This window comes from Cucurbita pepo, chromosome 4, assembly GCF_057944985.1.
Source record: "Cucurbita pepo subsp. pepo isolate OVF chromosome 4, ASM5794498v1, whole genome shotgun sequence".
Taxonomy (NCBI): domain Eukaryota; kingdom Viridiplantae; phylum Streptophyta; class Magnoliopsida; order Cucurbitales; family Cucurbitaceae; genus Cucurbita; species Cucurbita pepo.
This window is the reverse complement of record NC_141801.1, coordinates 9,614,371-9,637,482: the sequence shown is the minus strand read 5'-3', so window position 1 is coordinate 9,637,482 and position 23,112 is coordinate 9,614,371. Positions and strand designations below refer to the sequence as shown.

The 23,112-nt window shown below is 36.7% G+C and overlaps 3 protein-coding genes across 9 annotated transcripts; 1 reads left to right on the top strand and 2 right to left on the bottom strand.

The window, feature by feature from the left end:
* Nucleotides 1-1,210: 1,210 nt before the first annotated feature.
* Nucleotides 1,211-4,208, bottom strand: LOC111793994 (protein mago nashi homolog). The gene is made up of 3 exons (XM_023676090.2): nucleotides 3,816-4,208; nucleotides 1,655-1,831; nucleotides 1,211-1,516 (listed from the first exon to the last, which is right to left on the bottom strand). The coding sequence occupies exons 1-3, from the start codon at nucleotides 4,035-4,037 to the stop codon at nucleotides 1,457-1,459; spliced, it is 459 nt and encodes a 152-aa protein (XP_023531858.1). The 5' UTR covers nucleotides 4,038-4,208; the 3' UTR covers nucleotides 1,211-1,456.
* A 1,336-nt stretch (nucleotides 4,209-5,544) lies between these two features.
* On the top strand, nucleotides 5,545-13,904 carry LOC111792936 (uncharacterized). Of its 7 annotated transcripts, none has more exons than XM_023674567.2 (10): nucleotides 5,545-6,014; nucleotides 7,484-8,203; nucleotides 8,841-8,936; nucleotides 9,025-9,108; nucleotides 9,255-9,489; nucleotides 9,574-9,734; nucleotides 11,178-11,456; nucleotides 11,560-11,733; nucleotides 11,921-11,978; nucleotides 13,040-13,904. In XM_023674567.2, exons 1-8 carry the CDS (start codon nucleotides 5,682-5,684, stop codon nucleotides 11,617-11,619), a joined length of 1,968 nt encoding a protein of 655 aa, XP_023530335.1. In that variant the 5' UTR covers nucleotides 5,545-5,681; the 3' UTR covers nucleotides 11,620-11,733; nucleotides 11,921-11,978; nucleotides 13,040-13,904. The 7 variants fall into 7 exon arrangements, with proteins under 7 accessions (XP_023530335.1, XP_086979363.1, XP_086979362.1 ...); XM_087123237.1 differs by having other exon boundaries at nucleotides 12,712-13,904; XM_087123236.1 differs by having other exon boundaries at nucleotides 11,921-12,857.
* LOC111792937 (chaperonin-like RbcX protein 2, chloroplastic) lies at nucleotides 13,171-17,210 on the bottom strand. The gene is made up of 5 exons (XM_023674569.2): nucleotides 16,652-17,210; nucleotides 14,648-14,739; nucleotides 14,420-14,477; nucleotides 13,653-13,718; nucleotides 13,171-13,556 (listed from the first exon to the last, which is right to left on the bottom strand). The coding sequence occupies exons 1-5, from the start codon at nucleotides 16,976-16,978 to the stop codon at nucleotides 13,434-13,436; spliced, it is 666 nt and encodes a 221-aa protein (XP_023530337.1). The 5' UTR covers nucleotides 16,979-17,210; the 3' UTR covers nucleotides 13,171-13,433.
* Between the last annotated feature and the right edge of the window lie 5,902 nt (nucleotides 17,211-23,112).

The window sequence follows — 23,112 nt, the reverse complement described above, 5'->3', positions numbered from 1 at the left end:
TCTTTTTTTTTTTCTTTTTTTTTTTTTTTTTCTTTTTATTATTATTTTTTTCAACAGAGTGAGAGTAAAAACAAAAAATTGAATAGTTGGCCATTTTGTTAATTTTTTTTTCTTCTAAATGTTGTATTATTATTATTTAAATAATTATACAATTAATATTATACAAACTAATCACTATATATATATATATATATATGTTTCTACTATATATAATTTTGAGTAGTTTAATTTAAATCAAATTTGAAGTTGGCATCAGGAAAAAAAAAACATTTTTAAGTTAAATTATTAATAATTAGTTGTTCCACTCGTTCTCGTAAAGTTATCCAAAAATCAATTGAGCTTTATCAACTTTATGTTACGTAGCTCATAGAACTCGCTTCGAGGTTGCCTTTATGTAAGGAAAGTTCTCCAGCTTACAACTTCACTAAAGAGTGAAGATTCATTCACCTTTATGAACATTTGAGGTAGCTCAAGTCTATTTAGAGAAGGCTCCGAACTTATGAAAAAGTGGGCTGATAAAAAAAACGATGTCCCTTGAAGATACACCTTATACTCCATGCAAATATTTTGAAACTCTTTCATTCTAGCTTGGTTGATATCAATAGAAATGAGACAGCTAGGCCTCCGGTCGTAATGAAGAACACTGCCAAGAAAGAAGTCAAAGAGATCTTAACTGAGAGGACGGGACACAATGAGTCGACAAGCTAAGAAGAGATGTGCAAGAGCTCCGTGTAAAGTGAAGGAGGCTCCCCAATGCAGAAGCCAATTGAAAGTGCGTTGAAGACCTAATATCAGATGTTGTTCATATAATTGAGTTTGAACACGGTAAGTTGACAAGGATGTCAAACAATTAGGGGGGCGGGGGAGGAATGCTACAATCATACTTTTCGTAGGGTGTGTCACCTACCCATAAATAGTTATTTCCAAGACTTTCTCTAACTCCATTCTGTAAAACCGCTAGAACGGCGGTAGAGGCCAAAGAGAAGGACATTTGTGCCACCGACGATCTAAGTTTGAGTTAGCTAACTTACTCAAAGGTGAGAATAGGTGCGATCAAAATGTCTAAAAGTGTGATTGTGACATCACACATATCATCCAAATTTTAATCAGGAAACTTCAAATTTAATTACAGTTTCATGAAAGGAAAGCATATTCTAAGCTGAAAAAAGAAAGCATATTCTAAGCTGAAAAAAGAAAGCATATTCTAAGCTGAAAAAAGAAAGCATGCACATGCCATCAGCCGGCATTCTATCTATCCAGGAGATATTCTAATTAAAATAAAGGTCATACAACGCCCATCGTCTGCATGTACATGAAATCCAGAAGAGAGAACTCTAAAAACAATAACGATTCTGAATCCCGAATTTTGCAGTTCAAAAAATGCCCAAAAAAAGATTTCACAGTTAGGAGAAGTACATGGATCCTCAGATTGCACACTAGGAATTTTGGGCCGTCTTTAAATTGGCTTGATCTTGTAGTGGAGTGAAATGAGAGAAAATACAAAGCATTTCAGATCCTACAGCCAAAGAAAACGCACATATGATCTAAGCTTGATAATGCATATAATACTCAAGAATCTAGAGACAGAGACGGCCTAAAAGACAGATAGAAACCTTCCATGTTTAAGTAATCTACACACAGAATTAAGCTTTACCTGAACAAGATAATAGAATATCCGCAATCCTTCAGGATCCTTGCTGCTTTGCACATCAACAAGAGATCCAATCTTAGATGTAGTAAAGGAGATATGCTCGTTTCCCATCACAATCTCCAGCTCCTGTCGTCCAACCCGATCGGGTTCTGGCCAATTATTGTCATCTTCCTTCATAATCTGAACAGAGACAAGTTCCAAAAGGAGATAAAATAAAGCAACTGACAAACAGATTCAATTTCAAAACACTCTTTGTCAAATACATCAAGGAGAAAGAAAATACGGGAGGAACAAAGAAGACTCGTCTCAATCGCATTGGGAACGTAACATTTTATTCAGAAAGGAAGAAAATAATTGAAGACGTTCAAAATCCAAATAGTAAAATAATCTCATCCTCTTTTGCATAACTTGGAAAAAGGGGGTGATAGATCAGATCTATGAGAAACCGAATTCAACGACAACATATGAACATCAGAATTTTTTTTAATTAGTCTAATGAGGTAAGAGTCTTTTGAAATATTATTTTTGAGACAGCTTGAGGCTCTTTCTAACTATAGTGCAAGGTGTGGTGCATTGGTGATGACTTCATTATTACTAGATGGAGTCACAAGAGATCTTCATTATTAGTAGATGGTGCATTGTTGATACTTCAATAAGTTTATTGATGGCCTTTCTTTGATTGATCTCCCTTCATAAAATGGTGATTTCAATTGGTCACCAACAATAGGGATCAACTGATTTTTTTTATTAAACTAGCACAGAATATCAAACTTCATCTTCCAAGAGTTGAAAGAATGCTTCTTACCACTTTGAATCATTTTCCAATCTGTTCATACGCCTTTCAATTTAAAAACTAATTCGCTACAAATCTACAGGCAACCAAATATCTTTAGTAGTATATCCCCCCCCTTAAATCTAATTAGATTAGTTGTCCCATATGCTTGATGATAATAAGAAAAGGATCCCTTTCACCTATGGAGCCCATTCCTTGTTTGGAGTGCCTATGGCATGAAAGAAAGCCGCACTTCATAGTTTTGGCCTTGACAAAATTCACGTCCTGAATGGCTACTGGAGGAATCTTGAAGAATTGGAACAGCATCAAAGAGCACGTTCTAATGGGATTGCAGTACTTTCTTGCTCTTCCGTAATGGAAAGCTGAGAGGTTTTAGATTAAAGTTTCAAGACGTCTTAAGCAAGGTGCACCCCCTTGCCTTCCATTTTGCCTAAGAGGTGGCTACTCTAAATAGTTCACTTGACAAAGGCTTCTGAGATGGTAGCCTCTAAAGAATCATTGTTGATAATGACACTATTCACATCACTCGTCGTCAACTAGTCAGTAACATGCTCCTTTTTCAAGTGACAATACTATCAAGCTCAACAATCTCCATAAAGTTGTGAATCCTTTTTAATTTCCCTTCAGCCTAAGGTCAAACAACATTATACCACTGTTAAAAATGAGGAATCTTTGCATCAGAGTGATTATATTTTAAGTCTTTAAGGATTTTCTCCCTGATCAACTCTGACCAATTAAGTGTTCAAGCGTATTTCCTTCCTTTTTCCAGTTCAGCTCTTCCAAGTTTCTTTGTGTTCAAGCATTATGGATTTAAGCAACTGTTGTATTCAGAATAAAATTTACTTTAAATGGTTTGAAAATGATCATTTTTCCATAGAGGAACTGAATAGAAAAGATTCGTTACCTATTGAATTAGCCCATCTCATTTGGATTGAGAAATCCATGGTTGATTTGATGCATAATCCAATCCATTGAAGTTTTTATGTCCAAGATAGATTTGCGATGGCACGTGGAACACTAGATTTCGGCTAGCACAGGTGGAAGATAATGTATATCCACATTCTAGGTCAATTCAACAAAGCTGGGTGGGTAACCATTTGGTATTAGCTGAATCTCTTCTTAAAGAAACATTATTGTCAAATGGATTTCATGAAGGAAAAAAGTAGTCGATATTGAAAAGCCGAAGAGTCTACGGGGGTTCAGGGTTGGCTGGTGAAGATGAAAAGCCGATATTGCTATGTTCATAGAGTATTTCAAAAGTAGAGGAGAAAAAGAATTCACAAAATAAACAGAAGCAATGCAGCAGAGAAACATAATCTCAAAGTAAACAAAAGAAAACCCTAAAAATGGTTATGCAAAGGAAACCCTAACCTCGCTATCGGAGATTATTCGACGGCATTCCCGGAGAACAGCAGGAGTGAGGTAGACTTCCTTGCGAATCATCGTATCGTTCTTGTAATTGGAGTTGTTAGCGTAGCGAAGCTTGCCATCAGGTCGGAATTCGAACTCCAAGAACTCGTGCCCAAATTTTCCTTTGTGCCCTACATAATATCTCAAGTAAAACTCACCATTCTCCATATCCTCGGCCGCCATGGCACCCGCAGTAAACCTTCTTTCTCTCCCGCGCAGCCTCAGCGACTCGAATATATCCGTTATATATAAGAGAATTGCCGACGGCGATGGCGCCGCTGAGCTGCTGAAACGGAGGAGGTAACGGCGTGGGGAAGAAGGTGCGTGGAGCACGTGCGAGTCACGAGAGAGTTGTTTTTAGGGATTTTTCCATTATTAACCATTATCTTCCTCTTGATTTATAGGCTTTTTTTTTTTTTTTTTAATTAATAATATTAATAATATTAAAAAGATATGCCATATTAATTTAAATAACATTTTTTAAAATTTAAAATATAAATTAATAACATTTTTTTAAATTTAAAATATAAATTAATAACATTTTTTTAAATTTAAAATATAAATTTTTTTTCGGGTGGATGTTAAATTTAAAAATAACATTTTTTTTAAATTTAAAATATAAATTTATATTCTGGTGGATGTTAAATTTAAAAATAACGGAGAGTTCCGGGCTGGATTGGGTTGAGTAGACTGGAGTCAAACCCGGGCGTGGGTCTCACTAGACCGGCTAAAGTACCACTCTGTCAAACTCACTAAAACTAAAAAATTCTTAATATATTTTATATATTTATTTGGATCGGGTCATTGGGGTCTAGGGTTTGTCCCACGAACCCGAAACCAAATCGATTTAATTCGGGTTCATAAAAAATTAACCCAACCCTATCCGAAATGCTAATCCAACCCTTATAGTTCAGGATGGGTTGGTCCGGATTGTCGGGTTGAATGTACACCCCTACTCGATATTATCTAATAAAAAAACACTAAACATAAAAACGTGACTTGTAACCATATTTCTTAAATTTATTTTTATTGTGATCAGATTAAACTCAACCCGACCACCTTGAAGTAGAGCTATGTTTAGCCAACGTTAAGTGAAACAAGCCGCTATTATTGATTCTTATTATAAATATCTAAAAAATAAACCTTTATTTGGTGAGGCGTCCCTATTAATTTATATATGTCGTTATTAGATATCAATTATCGCTAAGCTAATATAATTGAAGTTTTTTTTTTTTTTAAACAATCACAAAATACACGAGTTCTAACACCCGAGTCCATGAGCGGTACATGAATACGTCAATATCACATATGAATGAAAGCAATACTGAAGATAAGATAGTTATCAAATACTGAAAGTTACTCGCTCGTTAAATCTAGGAGTATACCTGACCATGTTGCACAGGACGCTTAACCATGCAACATGATCTAAACAACGAGTGTCAAATTCCATGATCCGAAAATGTAAGCATGTACAAAAGTATCATATACATACATACATATACATACATACATACATACACATACATACAGACACATACATACATACACATACATACATATACATACATACATACACATACATATACATATACATATATATATACAATATATATATAAATTATAAGGATTGAGATTTATTTAGCTTTTGCACCATTAAATTATTAGAAGATTTAAATAATTAAAAAAAGAAAAGAAAAAAAGGAAATTCCTTTTCCCATCAAAACTCCATTGGAGGTTTGCCTTGTTGGTCTCAAAGCTCCGAGGGGTTCTCTCTGCCGTGGCCTCGGCGCCATTCCCCATCCCAGTATCTCTCTCTGGACTGGGACGATGCCAACCTCAGCTTCTTCTGCGACTCCCAAGCCTTCGTCCGAGCTCGTCGCTCGGTTGACGGCCGCCGACGCCGCCGTCAAGCTGAAGGCCTTGAGAGACATCAAGAACCAGATCATTGGAAATCGCACCAAGAAGCTGTCCTTCATCAAGCTCGGCGTTGTCCCCCATGTTGCTGCCGTTCTCTCCTCCACTTCCGACCCCAACATTCTCGTCCAGTCCGCTGCTGTTCTTGGCAGCTTTTCCTGCGGCGTCGACGTTGGTGTTTCCGCCGTTCTCGATGCTGGAGCCTTCCCTCGATTGCTTCGATTGCTTTCCGATCCCGATCCCAAGGTGTCCCTCTCCTCGACTTTTCTCTTGTTTTTTTTTTTTTTTCTTTTCTATCGATTTTAATCCAATTTGGGAATTGCATTTCTGGGGAAATTGAGGAGTATCTGGTGTTGAGCAATTGCAATTTGCATTTCTGCGCCTAATTTTAAGTTACAAAGGCTTGGATTGTATCTTATTTAGTTGATTAAAGCATCAATTTCATAACTTAATTTTAAGTTCCAGTTCTGTGGCGTCGACCATTTCTCTAATCTTCTCTATTATGGCCTCTTCGAACTACAAGAAATGTTCGGTTCAAATGAAAAAGAAGATCTCCTTGGAACTTGGAACTTGGAACTGGACTAGTTTTTAAAGGTAGCAAAGCTAGACTTTTCGATTGTGGGAAGGCAACCCTTCTCTCTAATCTCTTTTGGCTTGGTTAGCAGATTCCTTAAATACTCTTTTAGAACTACCTTTTGATATCCGATTTTGTAATTAATCAGAAAACAAACAGCTATTATCAACAAGAACAAGTTGAGCAACATGCACATTTTATCAACAATGAACAAAGAGGAAATTTGAAGAATAAGAGAGAAACAACCGATTTATAGTGGTTTGATCCAAATATTGATCTACATCCACTTAGGCACTTCCATTAGATATATCAAGCCAGATGTAGCTCTTGAACGATACAGTGAGATTGCGATCGTCTTCTTCACTACTCCAATAACTCGAACATTGCAGAGTGCTTCCCATGAACCCTATATAAATCACTACACGAAGGACTCACACTCTTAGAGAAATCTCTCTTCAGTAAAGAGAAAAATACTCAGCCCACTCTCAATAAAAAAAACAAAGACAAGGACCTATTTTTCACTCTCTGAAAACAATTAAATCAATCAGGTACAGATGCTCGCTGCCGTGCTAAACACATGCTCCAGCTGTAGGGATAACAGAATTTTGCTGTGTAGCAGCACATCCCGCATGACATATAACTTCATCAGCTCCGCCTTAAGTTGAGCTGATTCATAACCCATGTCAGAAATGGGTCAATTACAGCATATCACCAGGTATACTTCAGCTTTGCCACCTCAGAATCCTGTCATCAACATTGAGCTATCAATATACAACACTACCAATCAGTCAAAAAACACTTCCAGGAGCTGAGGGTAGATGATAATCTTTTGGAGGGAAAAAAGTTTAAGCAAAATTGGAGTTGTTCCTTCCAAATTCTTATTGGATTTAATAGTCTTCTAAATTGATACTGGCACCACTTGTAAAGTCCTTAAATAAGACAATTTGTTTTGTTGATTGAGAGTAATTGTAATGGACCTTATGTCCAATTCAACCTTTCTTTTTATACACCATTCCTTAATGTTTTACAAGAATTTGTTGTGTTTATAATAAAAACCTTTGTGGCTGTCTTCTTTAGATTTTATTTGCAATTAAACTCAAATTTCGATCATAATGTGAATTTTTTTTTTTTTTTTTTGAAGGTTGTTGATGCGGGAGCTCGCTCGCTAAGAATGATTTATCAATCAAAGTTGGCTCCTAAGTATGATTTCCTTCAGCAGGAAAACGCCAAATTTCTTCTTTCATTATTGAATAGTCAAAATGAAAATGTGACTGGACTTGGGGCAAGTATCATCGTTCACTCCTGTGAGACAATTGCAGAGCAGAAGGCATTGTTTCATGGTGGAGTTCTAGAGAAGCTTATTGGCCTTCTTGATGGATCTCTAAGTCAAAGGGATGCTAGTTTAGAGTCTATTGCTACAATATTTAAGAATAATGTTGAAGCCATAGAAAAGTTCATGCAACCTGGCAGAGAAGATTGTTTGAGATACATAATTGAATTGATGAAGGATAGAAATCCCAAGACAAGATTGCTAGCCTGCGTATGCTTGATTGTTATAAGGAATTCGTCACCTTGTTATCTGCAAGATATAGGAATAAAAATGAAATTGATACATAGTTTGCTCGAGCTTCTCGACAATCCAGGTCAAGTTGGAGATGAAGCTTCCTTCATTTTTTCGACTTTACTTGCTGAGAAGGAGGAGCTACAGAAACTTGCTTTTGAGGCAAATGCAATTGATAAGTTTTACAATCACTTGCAAAAGGATCAGTTAAGTCCTAGACGCTTACAAGGAATATTGCTGGCTTTTTCTCATCTGTGCTCAAAGTTGGAGAGCTGTAGGTCTAGGTTTCTCTCATTGCAGGTTTGTTTCTTATCTTGATTGCATTAACTTATTAAGTCACCTTTTTTGGTTTTTTTTGTAACATTTATCAATTACGATGTATTTAACTTGTGCAGTTTTGTAGTCCAGTGGTACCTAAGTTAATTGATATCTAAAATTGTTTGCTTGTCGATTTGAATATTTGCCAGTGGTTATTTCTGCCTTAAGTTGCAAGTGATCCTTATTACAAAGGTTTTTTTTTTTTTTTTTTTTTTTTTATAAAATCTTTGTTTGGTTTCCTATAATAAAAATCTTTGTTCGGTTTCCTACAATAAAAATATTTGTTCGGTTTCCTACAATAAAAATATTTGTTTGGCAAAGCTGTCTCTGTTATCTGATTTCATGTCATCCAAACTTTTCAAGCAAAACTGGTCTGTTCCAATTGAATCAAAGATTAAAAATAAAATGGAAACAGAAAAGAAAAGAAGGAAGCAGAAGCAACATATTTGTGGAAGTATAATAATTGTAGTCAGTACTCAATTTTTTCTTCTTCTTTATTTTACCTTTTGATTATTTAACTAAGCTGCCAACTGATGGAGGTTAACAAATCTGAAATTTATTTGAATTGAACTTGCTAATGTTTATGAATTTTATTTATTTGTTTATAATCATGACCTAGGTAATGAACATAGTGATCAATGCCCTAAAACATGAAAGTAGTGACATACGAACCGCAGCTTGCACTTGCTTGAGAAGTGTCTCTCGATCAATCAAGGTATGTAATGTTATATTAACATTAGCTATTCTGATATTCATACACCGTCTTTTTCCTTAACATTGCTTTTTAATGGCACCCTATTCAGAATTTGAGTGCTGGTTACTTTATGAACGAAGCAGTTGTCTTTCCCTTAGTTCAGCTTTTACATGATCCTTCTAATACTGTTCAGGTATGCCTATTTATCTTACTTAAGTTTCCATATAGTGGGAATCATCCTACTTTTTAAGCCATTGAATGTTCAGATAGAAAGGGTTTGTTTGGAAAACTGTCCAGTAGGTCTTGCGCAATAATTATCATTTCATACTCCTTGACCAGGTTGCAGCACTTGGTGCTATTAGCAACATAGTTGTCGACTTTTCAACAAAGAGATCAATATTTATTGAATGTGGAGGTGTGAAAGAGCTGGTTCGATTATCAAAGTCTATGGACTTGGACATAAGGCTGAATGCGTTGCGGGCTTTAAGGAATTTAATATTCTTCGCAAACAACATGTGTAAAGCAGGGATCTTTGTGGAGTTAACAGCTTCATTGTTAGCCAGCCTTGTCTGTGGTATTGTCGAAGCCTGTTTGTCCGTTCTGATGGTTGATTTTATTTTTTATATAATCAATATTGCTGCGTATGTTTATGTTTCAGATCCTGAGCCTTCCGTTCAGGAGCATGCTATGGCCCTTGTGCGCAATCTTATTGATGGATGTGAGGACTCAATTGACTATGTGTTTGCTGAAGATGGCATCATATTGGACACTATTGGCCGGCAATTGCAAAGTACTTCAAGAGACGAAATTGGAGTGCAGGTTAGTTTTCTTTTGTTTTTGACTTTTGAATGTGATGTATACTCAAAAGGTATGTATTTTTTTTGGGAGAGGAAAAAGCTAAGAATGATTCTGAGGCAGTCTATGTCGAAAAAAGAGCCTCATTTTACAAAGTGGTATTAGTTATCAATAGTAACGAGGCAACTCTGAGCTCAGCTTAATAATGGCTAATAACAGCCATGATGAACATACAGTAACTATGTTACCTTACCAAAATAGACACCCTAGTTGATTAAAATGCTACAGAATTTATGTTCTACCTCCTGGAAGATCTCATAACAGGCTGACAATCTGCATTACTAATTTACCTAGAGTGACAAACTAGAGAGATATTTCTATTTTAAAGGTCACAAGGACCTTTAAACGATTCTCTGGGATTCTGTGAGACTTTTCCTTTCATGTATAATATCATTCACCAATAAAATTATTTCCTTTTTCTCTTAAAAAGGAGCAAACACAGTTATGGATGGAAAAAGTCGGTCAAAAGTGGAAAGTATGACTTCAAGTGAAGAAAGGACAAGGGAAACGACATCTTTACTTGTGTTGTAAGCATGTGGCCTTTATCTTACTGGTTGTAGATGGAAATCCAAAATTTTCTATCTGGAAATTGGTTGGGCAAATGTCCTTTGGAAAACTTGCGAAATGAAGAACTCTCTCCTTTCTGTACGAGTTTCAATACCCTTCCCCACTTGGTTTTAGTTCCATTTGCCTAGAGTTCCTATTTTTTACATGTCTACCTTGCTCTTATCTAGAAAACCGACACTAAATATGGAAGGAAGAATCTGAAATTTCTTAAGGGATCTAATATTGATGGGAAAACTGAGAATGATGGTAGTAGATTTCTTTCATAGGAAAAAGATTACTCAGCTGAAGTGCCGGAGGTGCTTGTTCTGACTGAAATGCTTAAATGTATTTTAAAGAAACCATGATTTTTTTTTTAGATAAGGAAGTCAATATACAGTACTTTTGTAGCAATGTACAACTTACCTCCTCGTGGTGGTGCTTCAACCCCAATGCTGTCTTGATGAAGTTTTGTGGGAGGGGGTTTTCTCTCTCTGGCCCTTAGGCTATTCTTCCCACTTCCTTGTTGATAAAAGTTCCTCGTTTCCTATCCCCCTTCCCTCTCTCTCTCTCTGATGGATAATGTCCATGTTGTCTGCCTAATTGAACAATTAAGTTTCAGGCGATTCATTTCGAAACGGTACTAAAGGACTCTAATATTAGCTCATGGTACTTGGCATGAGTGTATGTACACATTGATAAGGACTTTGAAATTGTGAGCCATGATACTTCAGGAATCTTATAGGACTCCGTAAAATATCCGTTAACTATTAAGTAAACAACATCAGAATGAAGAAGAGGGGTTAAAGCAGAAAATGATAAGCTTCATTTAGTTGAGTAATTTTTTAATTTTGACTGATGCAGGGAATGTATGTACTTTGCAATGTTGCTAGTGGAAATGAGCTTCATAAGGAAGGGGTCATGAAGCAACTATTTCCACAAGGAGATGAAGTGGTCCAGTCATTTGTGATCAAGTTTTTGCAGAGTGACAACAGTCAGCTTCGAATTGCTGCTGTCTGGGCAATAATTAATCTTACTTCACCTTCAAGTACGTATGCTCTAGGTCGGGTTACGAAGCTACGGAATGCTGGTATTGTTTCTCAAATTAAGAATATGGCCAATGATCCGTGCCTGGATGTAAAGGTGATGTTTACCATTTAAGTCCTGCTTTCTACCCCCCCCCCCCCCCCCCCCCCCCCTTCCCCTTTATGTATTACCCTAATAACCTGTCTTTTCTCCTTTGCAGTTCCGTGTGAGAACCGTGCTTGGACAGCTAATAGCTTTTGGTGATGGTATTACATTGTAAATTTTCCCATCATCAAAACCCAAGAAAAGAAGAGCGCTGCTTGCAGCTTTGTTTTTGATCCACTATTTCTGTTGGATATTATTGAGCTTTTTGTTGGCGGCTTTGATCCATTTGGTATGTTTGAATCTTATTAGTTCACTTCTGTTTTTTCCTTTCCCAAAAGTCCAATTGAACTAAATGCTACTTTTTTTTTTTTTTATTTAGATGTCACAGATAATATACTTTTGAAGTATATAATATGACCAAAATATGAGCTCTAACCTACCAAATTTCTGCTTCTGCTCATGATTGCCTTTTGCAGGACATGAAAGCTTGTTGCGCCTTCCAGTATATTCCACGGGCGGCTCTTGACCTTACAGGTTACCCATAAAAATCTTAACTTTTGGATGCATTCCAGCCTCTATTGGTGGGAATTTTGATCTCTCTCTCCTAAATTCTTCTTTTCTTCTTTTGGTATCTCTCAAATGATCATACGGTTAGTTTGGCTTGAAGGCATAATATAAGACTCGTAAATATTGCCTATAAACAATTTCGTTGTTATTACTGTTCTGCTCGAAGGGTTTCATATATAGGCTACAAATTGTCGCTTTCATACCTTGCTCCAACGTTCACCAAGACCCAGAAACTTTCTTTTTCAGAGAAATATAACCTTAAGCTTTTTGAAGGAAAAACAACGAAACCTAAATGAATGATTGTTTGGCTAAGTTGTACCTTTTCAAGGATGGTTTATATTATTCAAGCATCCAAGGAGAGTAATTCAATTCATGCAGATGTCTTCTTTCCTTCAAACAGATACAAACCTCCAAGTATTGCTGCTATGCCATGCTCCAAATCCACCACTATACTTCATTTCCTCCTAATCTTGTTTTGTGTCCAATTTAATTAGTGTGCATTTGAACATAGTTGATCAATATGATATATGTTCTATCAATACCAGTTTATATAAACAAATTGAGAGAATCACATGAATCAGTCTTTTGTGCTGAACTTTATAATTGGTATTTTAGAACAGGTGTTTAAATTGAGCAAAGCTTTGGAGTGTCTACGTGGTGTAGATCCATATTTATCCCTAATGTATGTGGTTTTTAGCAGCAGAACCATCATTATTCTGTGATCCAGGAGGAAGGGATGCGCTTCAGTCAAACCAGATTGCTTGCGTTCCAACCTGTTTTACAAAGTGTACAAAGATGCAAAGCCTTAGGTTCATAGTACATTTAACAGTTGAATTGATCTCCATGGTATATGTACACAAAGTGACAAGGTTTCCTTTGATCATTAAGAGCTGAAAACCATTACATTTTATTCATTACTGGTCAAGCTCAAGAACATTTTACTCATGATCTGTTTTCTATCTCTTGCTTGAATAATCTGTTCGTTTTGCCCTGTCGCTACTAACTCGAGAAAAGTTATGTTGTATCAGTATCATGCTTAACTCACCATTGAGATGCCTCGAGCGTAGCCGATTCAAAACAATCAATCCAATGGTTGCTCGTTTTTGAAGATCCGCTGACTACAGGTTGTGCAAACAAACAGAACCAGGAGTGGGAAAAATCAAGAAAGAACAAGTAAATTGCACATTATTAGCTCATTCTGGCTCCTCTCATCCGAGATATGCATGTAATAGAAATAGAAGCATTCGTTATGAGAAAACCCCAGCTCTACATTTTATCTTCAGAACAACTAAAATGGAGGCTAAATATCTATACATCTTACACAATACAATGACTGACTGCATACACATCTTCAACAAAAAAACGACTGCATCATGAAGGATCGACGACAAGGGAGAGAGAACTCGAAACTACGCATGTTCTTTACCCAATCTTCTCTGTGTTGGTGTCATCAGAAGGCCATATAACAGTCTCCATAAGGCGTTCACGCATCAATTCCACATTTTCGTTCGAGATCTCTTGGTATATTTCAGCATGGTTACATTTCTACACCATAGAAGAAATAATTGTTTGCAAACTTATAGTTTTCATCCATATAAATGATGGTCTTCCCACAAAGGAATATTACACCAATAGTAATACCTTCACCCATTTGCCATACAGATGTAGACGTGTGATCATTACTCTTTCAGCAAGATCCTGTCTTTCCTGTCAATTAGGAACTCAATGATTCAGATGCAGCGAAACCCTTTAGGCTCGGCTCGAGACACCGTGAATGACCTTAAATCTTTGTATTCGAACGACTTTAGCTATTTTCCCCACTTTTAATTTGTCAGCAAATGTTCCAAGTGTATTACTTGATAATGTTAAGATACATTGTGCACTCCAGATTTATTAGTGGTAGTATTGTTCCTTCAAAAACTCTATAGGTATAGAAGTTCTCGTATTGGTAACTCGTATCAAGCTTTATAAGGAATGTTTTGTTCTCCTCTCCAATCGATGTGAGATCTCACAATCCACCCTTTTGAGGGCCCAAGGTTTTCGTTGGCACACCGCCCAGTGTCTAGCTCTAATACTATTTGTAACAGCCCAAGCCTACCGCTAGTAGATATTATCTGTTTTTGCCCGTTACATATTACCGTCGGCCTCATGTTTTCAAACGTGTCTACTAGGGAGAGGTTTCCACATATAAGGAACATTTCGTTCTCCTCTCCAACCGACGTGAGATCTCACAACTAAACATAGCCAAATGCTCAAAAGTAAAGCCATGTTCAACATGAGATCTCTAGAACAAGTCGAGTCTTAAACCAACAGTGAAAGCATGTTCTAAGCATAGAGTAATGCAGGTTTTGCTTCTCCACACTACTAAACACTATCCAAGTCTTGAAATAGGTGTAGATTTTAAGTACCTTTACAAGTGTGCGAATGAAATGTTTTCCATCTGATGGCTTGTTAGACAAGACGAAACTGTTGAAAGAACAAAAACTTGGATCAAAATTAAAGGGCACGACCATACTTTCACAGCTAAACTCAAATATTTAAGCAAAAGTTCATAATCGTTTTCGAAGCTTTGAACTAAACGACTCGAATTCAGCTTGAAATATGACTAAACCAGAAGAAATGGAGATAGCACTTACTCATAAAGCCACCTGTAAGTAGGAGGGTTCATTTCATACAGTTGGTTCATAACAGTCCTCACAGCCTTGTATGTAAAATAGTTAAGTATTTGCTGCATTCATAGAAGTCTCAGTCAATTCAAAGGGTGGGAGAAGGAGAAAGATAAAGCTCAAGAAACTGGATAAAACAAGAAAATTATAATAAAAAATAATGTATTATCAACCAATAATTTGAAAATGCAGAGCTTAATTAGTATAAAATTAATGGAAAACTTAAGTCTCAAGCATATGTATCGACCTGCTGGCTTTCGAGTGACAGTGTGGTTATGACTGTATTGACTCATAAATCCATCTCGAGCCTTTTTTTCCACCTCTCGTCTCCAATCCTCAATCAAACTTGCGTTCCCTAGGTGCTATGAAATGGGGGTCGTTACTTCGCCTATTGTATGTGTTGGCTTGGCTTCATGCAGAACCAATGAGGTATTTTGATGGACGCGTGTGTGTAGGAAGTGAAGGTCGACCACTAAAGCTAAAAGACGACGACTACAAGCAAAATCGAAAACCCATCTAGATTGTAGTGATTCCAGTGTGACATGCTATTCCTTACCTTGAAACTATATTGGTGGTTGGGCAGTCAAAATGGTAGCAGGTGTACTAAAAGCTATCATAATATTAGGTCCTTTATAGAGTTGCTATGTGAATGTAGGCCAACTCCCTCGACTCACTAGCAATGTAACAGCTAAGCCCACCGCTATTAGATATTGTCTTTTATGAGCTTTTCTTTCTGGGCTTCCCCTCAAGGTTTTAGAACGCTTCCACTAGGGAGAGGTTTCCACATCTTATAAGGAATGCTTCGTTTCTCTCTCCAACCAATGTGAGGTCTCACAATCCACCCCCTTAGGAGCCCAGTGTCCTCGCTAGCACACCGCTCGATGTCTGTCTCTGATACCATTTGTTGCCAAGCCTACTGCTAGCAGATATTGTCCTCTTTGGACTTTTCCTCTCGGGCTTCCCCTCAAGATTTTAAAACGCGTCCACTAGGGAGAGGTTTCCACATCTTATAAGGAATGCTTCGTTCCCGTCTCCAACAAATGTGAGGTCTCACAATCCACCCCCTTGGGGGCCCAGAGTCCTCACTGGCACACTGCTCGGTATCTGGCTCTAATACCATTTGTAACAGCTCAACCACCGCTAGCAGATATTGTCCTCTTCGAGCTTTTCCTTGCAGGCTTCCCCTCAAGGTTTTAAACCGCATCCACTAGGGAGAGGTTTCCACATCTTATAAGGAATGTTTCGTTCCCGTCTCCAACAAATGTGAGGTCTCACAATCCACCCCCTTGGGGGCCCAGAGTCCTCGTTGGCACACTGCTCGGTATCTGGCTCTAATACCATTTGTAATAGCCCAAGCCCACCGCTAGCAAATATTGTCCTCTTTGGGCTTTTCCTTCCGGACTTCCCCTCAAGGTTTTAAACCGCATCCACTAGGGAGAAGTTTCCACATCTTATAAGAAATGCTTCGTTCCCCTCTCCAACCAATGTAGGATCTCACAAGCAAATATTCACATGATCCTTTGGAAGAGAGGATATTCACAATTTCCCATAATTTTTCTACGCATAGAGCCACCATGAACATCTTAGGACATGAATCATTGCGTTGTCCTATATCATTAATGTTTATGGACATAGTACGAATCAAGAAACTAGAAAGAAACATGAATTTCCAAGACTTTTTGGCATATCCAAATCATTTTGAACCTAAAATGAAGCCTTCCAAGAACCATAATCTCCAAAAGTACCCAAAAACATGTCTTATCAACATGAAAAATACTCCAAATCCTACAGAAACTACAAGATTTTGTGCAGGAAGCAAGAACCAAGCAGTCAAATCACATTTGAATCAGAGTTAAAACGTTCATTTAGCTACATACATTTCACTCCTCAAGAAACTATCTCAAAACATGCTTATAACCCTATCTCTCTTTCAGTAAACAGATGAACAATCCTTTTCAAATTCACATTTCTTACCATTTTAACATCATCAAAGGTATCTTCATACTGCCCTCCAAGTTCATCAATCACCACAAGTCTTCTGTTCTTGTGCTGCTTCCTTGAACTCCTGTTTATCATATCCGCCGAGACCAGCCATTCCCGTCCAGCATCAACGAACGAGCTGCTTAGATCGAAGTGTTTTGGTTTGGGCAAACGCTTTCGACCCATTGAATGCTTTCTCATTACAAAATCCCCACTACTTTTGAGATTGATACTCGTTGTGGGCAGAACATCCAAACACAAACAAGGGGAAGTATGCGAGTCCACCACCGATGAACCCACAACAGATAAACCTCTCACCATCGTTTCACAATCAAATTCGACCCCTCGTAGTGAATCGATTCGAAAAACAAGATCGAACCACTGAATTTACAGCCAGAGATTCGAAATGGGTTTCGAAGGAATTTGGAGATTAGAAGTCGTAGAGTGTTCTTGGGCAATGGCGGGAGGCTGGAAGAGGTGAGGGGGAGGAGGAAATGAAGTTGAATGAATCTTAACCTTACATTTTGGTGAGGCCCAAAATTTTCCATCCCTAAAAGCTTTCAGTATTTAACAAGAAAAATCATCTAATTCATCCAATTTGGTGGGTTTTCTAAGTTGAATGATCCCAGCTTTGTGGATAATGAACACTCATGGTTGCTCAATAATCTTTGTAAACTAAACCCTTTCTTGGAGTTGAATCAATGATGTTTATTTGAATTTGTTTACCATAATTGTTGAAGCTTTTGTTTGTGCAATCTAATTGGAGGGGACGTAAGATCAAAGTGCACGAGAGTAAACGATCACGACGTGGGTGTGAAGTTTACGAAATTCATTTCAATGTGCTATACTGTGTGACTTAGAGTGTACATAGGTCGAGTTGGGTTGAGGAGATCCTTAGGACCAACTCAAAATTTTTTTAGCTGGGCTCGGTTGTGTGTCGGGTTGTTCTTTTTCTTTTTTATTATTTAAAAAATTCTAATTACTCAGAGTGCATATTACATTAATAACTAAAATCTCATAAATCTCAACTATCATCCCAATGCATCACTAATATCAGTTACAATGTCAAATATTTTTAATTTTTATATTAATCTTAAAAGTAGGAACGGGGTAGAGTTGGATTGGATTGTAACCTATTTTCAAGTTGGTGGGGTTGACCCGACAAAAAAAAAAAAAAATGTCGACCTGCGAATCAACCTGAATTTTCAACCCAACCTAGTTGGGTAGTCCCGATGAGTTGAATTCTCAAATTATATAAATACCCTTAATGTGACTAGTTTAGATGGTTCAACGCTACAAGCCTTACAACCCTCAGTAGGCCACCGGTCGCAACAGTAGCTAAATTATTCTATGTTAAACGAATTTAATAAAAATAATAATAAATATTAACTAAATTATGACGTCAATTATTTTTTAAAATATAATAGACAATTTAGAAATTAAAATAAAATAAAATAAAAATAATTCAAACCCAAAAATAGATTCTAAATGATCGTGGAGGAATCTTGGCATGAATCTAAAGGCTATGTTGGGATTAAAATAATAATGTTGAAATAATAGGCTTTAATTTAATATTTAATTTTAATAATCAATTTCTCAATTTTTTATATTTAATTTTGAGCATTAAATAAATATTTTAACCAATCACATTTTTTTGCTACCTGCCAAACCGTCCATAGTGCCTTATCGAATAAAAATTTAATATATTTTCATTGGATACCTTCACTTTTAAAAATATATATATTTCTAATTTAATATTTAAAAAATAATAATTACAAAATAATATAATAATTTTTTAAAAAGAAAATCTATTACTACCTTTTGATTGATAATATATATATACACGATAAATTAGTGGAGAATTCAATTTTCGTGAATTTTTTATGGGAAATCCGCCGTAAAAAAATAAATGAAAAATTTTACGATAATGGAAATTGCAATAGGAGGTGGAGACCGAGAAGGGAACAGGGAAGACTCTCTCGTCCTCGCCCCTGCGCTCGTTGACATCTCTAATCTATAAAAAGTGAGCGGGGTTAGGACAGGAAATATAGTCTTCATCCCTAGTTCCGTCCCCGTTTAGCTAATAATGAAAAATCTCTTTGCTCCCTCTTTTATTTTTCATTTAAATGAGTAACTTTCACTTCGTTCAGTGTTGGATGATGAATTGGAATGAGGCATTTTGGGAAGCCCAAAGCGAAGTTATGAGAGCTTATTCTCTGGACAATATCATACCACCTAACATCGTATCAGACCCATCACTTAAACTTAGTCTTGTCAATAGATTGGTAAATCTTCAAATGTCGAACAAAAGACTCCAAAAGAAAATGAGTCGAGCTCCTCGAAGGCAAGACTTCGAAAGAAATAGGAGTCGGACCTCGATTAAGGGGAGGTGTTGGATGATGAATTGGAATGAGGCCTTTTGGAGGAGCACAGAGCAAAGTCGTGAGAGCTTATGCTCAAAGTGGACAATATCATACAATTGTGGAGAGTCGTGTTCGTCTAACATTCAGAACTAGCGCCGTAGGTCCGTACGGTTAAATGAACATCACTATCAAGAACACAGGGTATTATCTTTTATAAAATTAATTATTAAAAAAAGAAAAAAAAGTATGATAACACATTTGAAAATATGACATAAAGCAAAGATGTGCTCTGTTTTCCCTCCCTTCACTATATAACAAATCCCTCCACTTATAAACTCTCTCTTCTTCTTCTTCTTCTCCATCTCCATAGACCTCAAAACCTGCAACTCAAGCTCAAACCAGAGTCCTTCAATGGCGTCTTTCTTCCCATCAAAATCTCTCAATTTCCTCAAAAGGGTTTCTCCATAACCTTCTGTTCTTGACGAACCTCACAAAAAGGAAGCATTTTGAGAAGAAACAGAGCAAGAAATCCCAGAAGCTCTGTAAATCCATGGCTTCCAAAGGAGGAAGAACAAGAAGAGGAACAAACCCAACACCTCCATTGAAGAAGACGAAGAAGAAGCTCAAGAACAGCACCAACAATGGCGGAAGAAGAAGAAGAAGAAGAAGAATCATAATGAGTAGTGAAATAAGAGAAGAAATTGAAGAAGCAGCAGCTTCAAGCTCCTCTGCCATGGCTGCCATTGATGAACAAGCTTCAAGCTCTGATTTTGAACACTGTAGCACTCCAAAAGCTGATAGATTTAAGATCCCAGAGATTCAAATTTGCCCACCAGCTCCAAAAAAACAGAGGCCCATTTCAAATTGTTCTTTGCAAAAACATTCTCCAATTGCCTTCTTTGCTTCACCTGATATAGAGCTGTTCTTCTTCTTCTCACAATCAAATTAGCTTCAGATTTTCATACCCCAAAAACAGGGGAAATGTTGATAGAATCTTAGAAGTAAACGTCTTTTTTTTTAAAAATTTATTAATTATACCATTCCGATGCCCACGGCGAGCATAGGACTGAAAATCTTTGTGTCAGTGGTTCCTGTAATCACTTTAGTACTTTACTTATCACCCCTAATCGGGGTCGTAGATCGAGATTATCGAACATTAGCTATGAACGATGTTTATTTTTTGGGATAATTTAATGTAATAATTCTAACTTTTATTCATGAGTGGTGTGTAATTGTGTGGTTTTGGTTTTGGGTTTGTGTTTGTAATATCAGCTTTTGAATAATTAGTCAACTTGAGGAAAGTAAAGTGCCAAAGATTTTGGCTTTTTCGGTATATTCTATCGTCGAGCGAGATAGCTTAATCACAATCCGTTTAAGTGTTGTAATTATGATAAGATTCTTAAAGTTTTTGACTCGATTGTTGCATTTGTTTACGTATAAGGAATTAAATTGTTGAGAAAAGAAGCACGAGAGTAGAATTAAAACCCATTTTGTGTGGTCGTGTTCTTGATGCTTCACGAAGCTGAAGTACGTAAATGACATCCAAAAAAAGGTTTCTTAAACCCTATTTTTGAAAGTGATATGTTGCTATCAATTTAAACTTTCGTGGGTACCTATAAAATATCCATGAGTACTCGAGTTAGAGATTTGAACTTCTAATTTGTAAGTCGAGTGTACAAGTTATAACTAGTTGACGAACTTGAAACTCGTAAAGTATTAAAACTGATGTAGAATGATGATGTGATGTCCCACATTGGTTGGGAGAGGAGAACAAAACACAATTTGTAAGGATGTGAAAACCTTCCCCTAGCAGAGGCGTTTTAAAGCCTTGAGAGGAAGCCTGAAAGGAAAAGCTGAAAGAGGACAATATCTGCTAGCGGTGGATCTGGGTCTTTACAAATGGTATCAGAGCCAAACACCGGACAATGTGCCAGCCTTTTTGCTGTTTCCCGAAGGGGGGTAGACACGAGGCGGTGTGCCAGTAAGGACGTTGGGCCCAGCCTTTTCCTTGTTTCTCGAAGGGGGACATTTTCCGTGTTTCTCGAAGGGGGGTAGACACAAGGCAGTGTGCCAGTAAGGACACTGGGCCCCAAAGGGGGTGGATTATGATGTCCCACGTTGGGTGGGGAGGAGAACAAAACACCCAAGGGTGTGGAAACCTTCCCGTAGCAGACGAAATTTTAAAGCCTTGAGGCCAAGGGAAAGCCCAAAGAGGACAATATCTGCGGGCGGTGGATCTGGGTTTATGATCGTTTTTTTTTTTTTTTTTTTTTCTGGGTCTCGTGTCACAATAAGCTAGCGGTGGATCTGGGTTTATGATCAGTATATTCTAAATCAGTAATTCTTTTTTTTTTTTTCTGGGTCTCATGTCACAATAAGAATAATATATGCTAGCGGTAGATCTGAGTTTATGATAGTATATTCTAAATCAGTAGTTCCTTTTTTTTTTTCTGGGTCTCGTGTCACAATAACCACTAAAGTCAAATTTGATGATGTTGATCGTTAATATATAATTTCAAACAAACACGGTTTTGAATAGTCCACAACCGAACAAGTGTTGTGGCCGAAACATTTTTTAAAACGTAGAAAGGTAATGGGAAAAAGACATGAATTAGGGTTGAAAAAGAAGAACAAAGGGGACAAGAGGAGCAGAGAGGGTGTGTGTGGGTTTACTTTTTGGATTTAGGGTTTTGGGCATTTGTGAGTGTGACAGAGAATCCTATGAAACTACTCGTGCGGCTTCTCAATCATTCATTTTTCATTTCTTTTTTTTTCGGAATCTCTAAGAAAATAAATTCTCTCGAACCGATAAGGTTTGATTCAATTACGTGCGTATTTTCTCGTTATGAACGGTATAATATGTTTAAATTTTGGTCAAATTTCACTATATCAAATACCGAAGAGACCACCACAATACAAACGACACTTTTAAACTACTGTATATACGAGAGAAACCGAACCGTTATTAGGGCAGGTAAATTTTCAAAATCAACATCCATCGACATCCGTTGGCTTCATCGAACACATGGTATGTTTTATATCCACGTGAAAGTGGGTAGGTATGTTTTCTATTTTGATTGACATTTTAGCGGTCGGGTTTCAAAATTAGTAAAAAAAAAATGATGTAGAGTTGACGGGTTTTCACGGAATTGTAAAATAGAATGGTGAAATGTAATTGAACGGGAGGGTCTAAATTGAAACGTTTTAAAATTATTTGACCCACATTTTACGACAAATACCCTTCGCCTTTTATATACAACTTTGGAATGAGGAAAATTTGTGACATGATGGGTTTAATTTGTTCTTTAATTATATTTAGGGTATGGATTTTTTTCTCCTTTAAATTAATTAAATATATATATATATATAACCGTCATAGAATCCTAGGTTGCCCTCCAAGCATTTGGTTTTGGGACGAGATTAAAACGCTGTGGTTAATAGTCGTATCACTGGTGAACATATGAGATAAACAATTGAGTTGGGTCGAGTTTAGACAGTTTTTAAATCTAACTGGTTGTTCGGATTGTAAATATTCAAACTCAGACAACTTTTATTAAATAATAAACTCACTGGACTGTATCACATTTTTTGGGTTGGGATAGTTTGAATTATTTAAGTCATTTATTTAAATTTAAAATATTTTAATATATTTTAATATATATTTTAAAAAATTACTAATAAAGGTATATTTTAAAATTAATTATAATATAACTCAATCCAAATAAATTTAAAAATCAAAAAAATATTTTATTTTATTTTTTTTATATTTTAATTTAAAAAATGGATTTTTTAAATTAATTTTGTGGGTGGGAAAGGAGGGGAGGTGTGAGGTGGTGAGATAGTGGCGGTGGTTAAAAAGTTTTGTATTAAAAGAAGCAAAGGTAGGATCCAAAGCAACTCCATATTAATTTAGGATCGTTTTCGTGTCCTACCTGTCTTATTTCTTCGTCCTCGTTTACTTTATTCTATAAAATAGGTTGAATTTTATGCTCGGGAAGGCTCGTACATACATCGCTACTCACCAAATATAACTCAGTGGTTAAAATATTTCTAACAAGGCTCGAGTTTTTATCTTAGGTTTGTAATATAGTA

What these genes read in the sequence shown, in the direction of transcription:
- LOC111792936 (XM_023674567.2), top strand. Translation starts at nt 5,682, where the DNA reads ATGCCAACCTCAGCTTCTTCTGCGACTCCCAAGCCTTCGTCCGAGCTC. An exon ending in TTTCCGATCCCGATCCCAAG is followed by an intron (nt 6,015 to 7,483) that starts GTGTCCCTCTCC and finishes TTTTTTTTGAAG; the next exon opens with GTTGTTGATGCGGGAGCTCG. An exon ending in GTGTCTCTCGATCAATCAAG is followed by an intron (nt 8,937 to 9,024) that starts GTATGTAATGTT and finishes CACCCTATTCAG; the next exon opens with AATTTGAGTGCTGGTTACTT.
- LOC111793994 (XM_023676090.2), bottom strand. Translation starts at nt 4,037, where the DNA reads ATGGCGGCCGAGGATATGGAGAATGGTGAGTTTTACTTGAGATATTAT. An exon ending in GAATAATCTCCGATAGCGAG is followed by an intron (nt 1,832 to 3,815) that starts GTTAGGGTTTCC and finishes GTCTCTGTTCAG; the next exon opens with ATTATGAAGGAAGATGACAA. An exon ending in TATTCTATTATCTTGTTCAG is followed by an intron (nt 1,517 to 1,654) that starts GTAAAGCTTAAT and finishes CTTTGGCTGTAG; the next exon opens with GATCTGAAATGCTTTGTATT.
- LOC111792937 (XM_023674569.2), bottom strand. Translation starts at nt 16,978, where the DNA reads ATGGTGAGAGGTTTATCTGTTGTGGGTTCATCGGTGGTGGACTCGCAT. An exon ending in TCATTCGCACACTTGTAAAG is followed by an intron (nt 13,719 to 14,419) that starts GTACTTAAAATC and finishes CCTAATTGACAG; the next exon opens with GAAAGACAGGATCTTGCTGA. An exon ending in TGTATGGCAAATGGGTGAAG is followed by an intron (nt 13,557 to 13,652) that starts GTATTACTATTG and finishes TCTATGGTGTAG; the next exon opens with AAATGTAACCATGCTGAAAT.